The sequence below is a fragment of the Orycteropus afer genome, unplaced genomic scaffold (assembly GCF_000298275.1).
Source record: "Orycteropus afer afer isolate SDZICR_OR568_19922 unplaced genomic scaffold, OryAfe1.0 scaffold00179, whole genome shotgun sequence".
In the NCBI taxonomy this organism is placed as follows: Eukaryota; Metazoa; Chordata; class Mammalia; order Tubulidentata; family Orycteropodidae; genus Orycteropus; species Orycteropus afer.
The window spans coordinates 98,030-105,873 of record NW_006921766.1 but is presented as its reverse complement, the minus strand read 5'-3'; the positions used below and the strand labels follow the sequence as shown (position 1 = coordinate 105,873).

The 7,844-nt window shown below is 45.2% G+C and overlaps 1 protein-coding gene across 1 annotated transcript; it reads right to left on the bottom strand.

Moving 5' to 3' along the window:
- Positions 1–1,462: 1,462 nt before the first annotated feature.
- Positions 1,463–2,179, bottom strand: LOC103202415 (keratin-associated protein 10-3-like). The gene is made up of 2 exons (XM_042781834.1): positions 2,126–2,179; positions 1,463–2,077 (listed from the first exon to the last, which is right to left on the bottom strand). The coding sequence occupies exons 1-2, from the start codon at positions 2,177–2,179 to the stop codon at positions 1,463–1,465; spliced, it is 669 nt and encodes a 222-aa protein (XP_042637768.1).
- Positions 2,180–7,844: the final 5,665 nt, after the last annotated feature.

Genomic DNA, 7,844 nt, shown 5'->3' with positions numbered 1-7,844 from the left:
CCTGGGGCTAAGAATGCATATTGCTGATGGGGAAGGAACATAAGGAAACCTGCCATGATGGAAATGTTATGTCTTGATTTGGGTGGAGGTTGCAGGTGGAGATTGTATACCTTTTTCAAAACTCATCAAACTTTACAATTAAATTGTGCTTTGCACTTTATTAGATGCAAATGATACCTCACAAAGCCAATTTTAAAAGTGAGTGGTACATGATAGAGGTGAAGGGGGAAGTTAGAGGCCAAGGAGTCAAGGACACCGAGTTGGGTGGGAGGTGGCTGGGGCTTATCGAGGAGGCTGAGACCCACATGGGGGTGACAGCACTTCCTTTGATCATAGACACAGGTCTGTGGGTTGAGTGAGGGGCTCACAAGCAGAGAAGACAGTGCCTAGCTCAAAGCATGTGGGGGCTAGAGGAGAGTGCTGGACACTGTCTGATATAAGTGTGGGACAGTGGTCCATTGATAGCCACAGCCCCTAATAATTAGGTAGTATACACATGGATGCTTCTGCAGTTCTCACTAGAGGGCTTACTGCATGTGCCATTGCATGTGGTTTAATGTATCCTGCCCAGGTGCTGTGTATGGCTCCTTGGCAGACCTAGGCCTGATACAGGGTCAAAGATCACAAGAAGACCACTATAGTCTTGACTTCTGTGTCCCTTACACTTTCCAGACAGAAACCAGATCTTCCTGGAGATAGACAATCAGCTGGGTGCTAGTTTCTACAGGTCTTCCTACTCTCTCTTGCAATGTTTTTGCTACAGATAAAGTCATTTAAAACACCTATGACTTTGAAGCCAAGCTCCTCTCTCACATTATCATGTTTCTGTTAAATGGATGGACTCCCAGATGGCCCATAGAGAGGGGCAGCCCTGGGTTGTGGAGCATGGAGATGTTTCCTCAGGGCACTTCTGAAGGGGTGGGTTTTCCTGGTAGGACAGTGGGTGGGAAGGGGCTCCATGGAGAACCTCCTGGACCATGGTGAGTCTGTGGATGACTGGCCTTTGGAGATCCCTAGGCAGGGGGCTGAGTAGAACCTGAGCCTTCCTGGGTAGTGCCTGAGTCTCTGGGTCCCTCTCAGAGAAGTCAAGCCTCTGCCCTATGATTTCTGAGGTAAGCCACTTATTCACAGTGTATTTTATATTTGTTTTTAGGTAAACCAAAGTCTGGTCAAAAACCTGTGTTCCCACTACAAGAGTCTGACAACAGGAAAACAGATCAGGGAATCAAGGTGAGTTTATTCAGGTGCCCAATGAGATGCTGACCAGTTGGAAGTCAAGGCCAACTGTGGGATTCCTGAGAGGTCAGAGGGCCAAGATCACAAGAGGACAGAAGAGATGCAGAGGAGTCCCATCCTTAGGTGGCGGCAGCCTCCTAACAAGGCAGGATGAGGACTGAGTGGGTGTGAGGAGCAGAGCCATGGTGAGACCTGGAGGCCAGTTAGCCTAGGAAGGATTGCCTGGTCAGCAGCAGAACTTCTTGCCTGATGAGAGGCCAAAGCAGCCTGAATGGGGGCACACAGGATGGCAGAGTAGGGACGTACAGGAGGAGGTGGGGGCACAGCACTGGGCAGGCTTGCACACAGGTTGGCAGATAAGGGACATGCAGGAGGAGGGCTTGCAGCAGGTAGAGGTACAGACAGGGGGCTGGCAGCATGCTGGAGCTGGACATTGGGTAGTCCCACAGCAGATGGGCACAGAGCAGACGGGCTCACAGCAGACGGGCTTGCAGCAGACAGGCTCACAGCAGACGGGCTTGCAGCAGACAGGCTCACAGCAGATGGACTCATAGCACACGGGCTTGCAGCAGGTCTGCTGACAGGGGGAGGGCATGCAGCATGCAAGCTGGCAGTTAGACTGCTGGCAACAGGAGGGTGTACAGGGGCTGGTGCAGACCAACTGGCAGGAGCTAGACTCACAGGTCGACTGGCAGCAGGGGCTGGACACGCAGCTCATGGGGATGCACATAAGGGTCAGGCTGGAGGCTGGAGCACAGTGGGTAGGGATGCAGCAAGTGGACTGGCAGCAGGTGGGGGCACAGCAGGGGGGCTCACAGCAGCTCTCAGGGCAGTCATCCACCTCCCAAGAGGAGTCTGTGCAAGATTCACAGGAACCAGGCAGGCAGACACAGCTGTCATAGCTCAGATCACTGGAACAGATAGACATGGTGGATGCAACCATGGTGGGGTACTGGGGTATGTGGTGGGAAGAGTGAGTGAGAGAGTGAGTGAGTGTGAGTGTGTGTGTGTGTGTGTGTGTGTGTGTAAGGTGCTCTGAGCTGCTGGGACTTTTATATCCCTCTGTGTTTTGTGTTGTCCCACCAGAAAGGCTCCATGATGCCCTTCCTCTTCCTTGTTGGTATCCCAGCCAGTTTCAAGACTCATCAGGGATGTTTGTTTGCTGTGTGTGTTGTCTAGCCCATAAATCTCCAAAGGTGGTCTAGACCTCAGTGTCCTACAGCAATCTGTGGTCCCACAGGAGCAGGAATGGGGACCATGCTACCAGCCTGGGCCCACAAGGGCAGTGGATGTCAAAAGGGTGGGAATATCTTAAGTTCTTCTTCACGTGCTGGGAGCATGGTTTGGTCAACAGCAGCTGCAGTCCTTAGTCAATCACTGGCATGTATGTAAAGCCAACTTTCCTAAGTGCTTTGCCACTGACACCTCTAGTGGGACCTTTCTGTATCCCCTGTGAAGGCAGGGTTACAGAATAGTCCGGGGATGTTAAGTGACAAGTCCAGGGCCACAGTGTGTGAGAAACAGGCTATGGCTAGGCCTTGACCTCTTGGCCCTGTGTTCTGGACACTTTCTCATGGATAAAGTACCTCTCTCCAGTCCTGGCTCAATGTGTCCATTATCCACATGGTCTTTCTGCTTGGCAGAGAAAAGGAACTGTTTGTATTCTAGGCCAAGGATTTGTTGGATATGTTGGATGTGTTGGTCAGACACAGTGATAGTTTCTTGGGTCTTTGGTTCTTGGCTTGTGAACAACACTCAGTGACCTTGTTAGACTTCAAGTGGGTCATTAGCCAACATTGGGTAGAAACATTTAACAGGTAATGGGCTAATCACTGTAGACTCAATGTGGAAAAGCTTGAGAGTTTTAAAAAACAAACTCCTGAAGGCTCAGCTTTAAGGGGACTCCATACCTTCCTAAGTGTTATCTCCAAGAGTTCCATCAGGTTGTCACCATGAACCTCAAAGAAAAATGTCCTTGAACTTTCAGCAGTGGGAGGAAAAAAATAACTATTTGAAATATGCTGAGAATATTTGGTTCTCCTTAATGATCTCCCCTCAAGAAAAACTACTTTGCCCAAACCTAATCAATGTAGGGGAAAGGAAATACTCAACTCCAGCCCCTTCTAACCTTCCTGTCTCACCTAAAGGCTGAGAAGCACTTGTGAAGGCCACAGAACAGGGGCACAGACTCACTAAAAGATTGAGACCTAATCATATAATCATAGACTTCTTCCTCTCCTCCCCCATCTTACCATCACATCAATAAGTCTCCTGTGTAAAAATGGAACATCATAGCTGAAGAGAACTGAAAAGCTCAAACTCTATTTAAGGAATCTCTAGGGAAGCCAAAGAGTGAGTCTTGCACCACACCTATTTTCCAGCACCCAATTCTCCTTCCAGGGATAAGCTATTCTCACCTCTTTATTCTCTCTGTCTTTCATTCTCTCTCTTTCTCTCTCTTACTCCCCTCCACACATGCATTTTCAAAATAAAAACTTTATCACACTCTGTCCACTCTTCTATATGTTTATTTTTTCCTAAACTTAATGTAACTTGGAGCTTTTTCCCATGAATATATAATGTTCTTATTCTTCTTACCATTTGTAGAATTCTGCATGAGTGTGTGTTTGGGTTCTGTTGCTGTACAACAACATACCACAAACTTGTTGTTGTTGTTGTTTGCCGTCAAGTCGGCCCCGACTCATAGCGAACCCTCCTTGGGTTTCCGAGGCAGTATCACTATGGAAGTAGGATTACCCAACCTTCCTTCCAAGGAGTGGCTGGTGGGTTTGAACCGCCAGCCTTCTGGTGAGCAGTCAAGTGCCTTAAGCACTATGCTACCAGAGCTCCTACCACAAACTTAGTAGCTTAAAATAACCCACATTTACTGTCTCATGGTTTCTGTGGTTCAGGAGTCCCAACACAGGTAGACTGGGTTCTCTGCAGGGCTCTGATGAAGGCTGATCATCTGAGATTCAATTGGGGAAGGATCTGCTGCCATACTCATGTGGATGTTGGCAGGATTCAGTTCCTTACAGGTTGTCAGACTGAGGGCCTCATTTCCTTGCTCACCATTGGCTGGAGGCTGTCCTCAATTCCTTGCCATGTGCCCCCTCCATAGGAATGTCCCAACAAGGTGGCCCACAAGATAAGCAGTATGATCTTACATAGATCCCATCATTTTGATTCTATTCTATGTGGCCAGAAGCAAGTCACAGGTGCCCCTCCCTCCCCCAATCCAGATTCAAGGGGAAGGAATCACCCAAAGCATGAAGTCCTGGAGATGGGGGAATATAGGAGTTATCCTAAAGTCTGCCTCCCACAATCTGTGTCACAGTTCACTAAACAATCTCCTGTTGGTGGACCTTCACTGCTGTGACAACTTAACACATATAGTCAATTGTCATTATTCACTGGATTAGAATTCTAGCTTTGCAGTTATTTTCTTCCAGCGCTTTAAAAATGGCATTCTATAACTTTTTGCTTTCATTTTATCTGTTGAAAAGTCTACTATTACTGCATCTTTGAACTTGATTTTTTTTCACTCTAATTGCTTTCAGGAATTTGTTTGTATGTATTTTATTTTCATCAAGTTTACTATGATATGCCTACACGTGGCTTTCATTGTATTTATTCCCTCAAAGTTCATAACATGTCTTGAATATGTTGCTCAAATCGTTAATGTGTGGTTCAAGTCTTTAGTTTTGGATAATTCATTGCCTATTTTGGTTACCTAGTGCCAGGTAGGAATATACCACAAATGGGATGGACTAAAGAATTACTAACCTCACCATGGGAAATAACTACATCCAGCTGCCCAGCCACTCAACCAGGCCCAGCCAAGTTGACACACAAACTTAAGCACCACACTTGCCATTATCTTTTCAAATATCCTTGTATTCCATCTCTTCTCCCATATGAGATTTCAACTTCAAATTCTTCATTTTGTCCTAATGTGTCTTACTCTGGGTTCTCTAGAGAAACAAAGCCAGTGAAGCATAGATAGGTAGGTAGGTAGGTAGGTAGGTAGGTAGGTAGATAGATAGATAATTTAAATAAATAAATTAGGGGAGAGAGAGATTTATCTCAAGGAAATGGCTTATGCAGTTGTAGAGGCTGCCAAGTCCCAAGTTTGTGGAACAGGCATCAAGGTGGAGGTTTCTCCTGATTCGTGTAGCTACTATTGTTGTTGTTGTTAGGTGCCGTCGAATCATCTCCAACTCATAGTGACCTCATGTACAGCAGAACAAAACACTGCCCAGTCCTGTGCCAGCCCCACAATCCTTGCTATACCTGAGCCCATTGTAGCAGCCACTGTGTCAATCCATCTCTTTGGGGGGCTTCCCCTTTTTCATTGTCCCTTCACTTTTCCAAGCATGATATCCTTTTCCAGGGAATGGTCCCTTCTTACAACATGACCAAAGTAGGTGAGACGCAGTTTGCCCATTCTCACTTCCAAGGAGCATTCCAGCTACACTTCTTCCAGGACGGATTTGTTAGTTCTTTTAGCAGTCCATGGTACTTACACCATTTTTCACCAACACCACAACTCAAAAGCATCGACTCTTCTTCAATCTTCCTTTTTTATTGTCCAGCTCTCACATGCATATGTTGTTGTTGTTGTTATGCGCCATGGAGTCAGACCCCACTCATAGTAACCCCTCCTTGGGTTTCTGAGGCAGTATCACTATGGAATTAGATTGCCCAACCTTCCTTCCAAGGAGTGGCTGGTGGGTTTGAACCACCAGCTTTCTGGTTAGCAGTCAAGTGCCTTAGGCAGGATTGAAAACTCCATGGCTTGTGTCAAGTGCACTTTACTCTTCAAGGAAACATCTTTGCTCTTCAGCACTTGAAAGAGGTCTTTTGCAGCAGATTTGCCCAATGCTGTATAACATCTGATATCTTGACTGCTGCTTCCATTGATGTAGACTGTAGAATCAATAATATGAAGTCTTTGACAACTTTTCTCCATTTATCATGATGCTGCTTATTGGTCCCATTGTGAGGATTTTTGTTTTCTTTATACTGAGATATAATCCATACTGCAGACTGTAGTCATCAATCTTCATCAGTATGTGTTTCAAGTCATCCTCATTTTCAGTGAGCCCGCTTGTATCGTCTGCATAAAGTAGGTTGTTAACGAGTCTTCCTCCAATCCTGATGCCACATTCTTCTTCATATAGTCTAGCTTTTCAGATTATTTTTCAGCATACAGATTGAATAAGATTGACGTACTCCCTTCTTGATTTTAAACCATGCAGTGTCCCCTTTTGGAAGGAAGGTCAGGCAATATACTTCCATAGTAATACTGCCTTGGAAACCCAAGGAGGGGTTGCTATGAGTTGGACCCAACTCAATGGCAGTGAGTTTTGTTTTTTGATTTTTTTTAGTGTCCTCTTATTCTGTTCAAATGACAGCCTCCTGTTCTATGTATAAGTTCCTCATGAGCACAATTAATGCCCATTCTTCCCAATGTTATCCATAATTTGTTATGATCCACACAATCGAATGCTTTTGCGTAGTCAATGAAACACAAGTAAACATCTTTCTGGTATTCTTTGCTTTGAGCCAAGATCCATCTGACATCAGCAATGATATCCCTCATTCCATGTCCTCTTCTGAATCCAGCGTGCATTTCTGGAAGTTCTCTGTCAATAAACTGCTGCAACTGTATGTAGCTACAGGGGCTGACAAATCCAAGATCAGCAGGTCAGATGGCAGGCTGCTGGCTCACAGGCTGTGGAGGCTAATTAATCCCAAGAACCAGAGGTCAGATGCTGGATCCAAAGGAAGGAAGCGAGCTTTTCCAGAATGTCTATATAAATATTGGATGCAGGCCATACCCCCAAGGAAACTCCCCTTGCAACAGATTGGATGATGCATATCAGATCACAGCATGGAGGATCACTACATCATTATATAATTGCTAAATTGTATCATTACATAACTGCAAAATTACAACATTACATAATTACCAAAGTACATCATTGCATAACTGCCAAGCCACTGAGAATCATGGCCAACCAAGCTGACACACAACTTTAATCATCACATAATGTCTATGCCATTAATTAATCAATTAATTAATTTCCCTCCTTTTCTTCCTCTCCAGATTGATCCTAGATGTTTCTTAGCTTCCAGTTTACTAATGCTCTCCCTCTCTTTCTCTCTCTGCCTCTCCAATCTACCCTTAAATGCATTTATATAGGGTCACTAGGGAACTCTGGTGGTGTAGCACCCAAGGCATTTGACTGCTAACCAGAAGGCTGGTAGTTCAAACCCACCAGCCACTCCTTGGAAGAAAGACTGGGCAATCTACTTCTGTAGCAATGCCTTGGAAACCCAAGGAGGGGTTGCTACAAGTCAGAACCAACTCAGTGGCAGTGAGTTTTTATTTTACTTTTAGGGTCACCATGACTCGGAATCAACTTGATGGCAACAGATATCAATTCATAAATATGATTATTGCATTTTTCTGTTCTAGAATTTCTATTCTTTTTCATAGATTTAAGTTTTTCTATAAAATTCTCCACCTTTACATCTGAAAATCTAAATAACAGTTATTTTAAATCTATGTCTGGTAACTTCATTAATTGTGTCTCCCTTGG

Excerpts from the sequence above, each read along its gene's own strand:
- LOC103202415 (XM_042781834.1), bottom strand. The coding sequence starts at position 2,179 with ATGGTTGCATCCACCATGTCTATCTGTTCCAGTGATCTGAGCTATGAC. Across the intron at positions 2,078-2,125 it reads ATCTGAGCTATGACAGCTGT|GTGGATGACTGCCCTGAGAG; the intron begins GTCTGCCTGCCT and ends TCCTCTTGGGAG.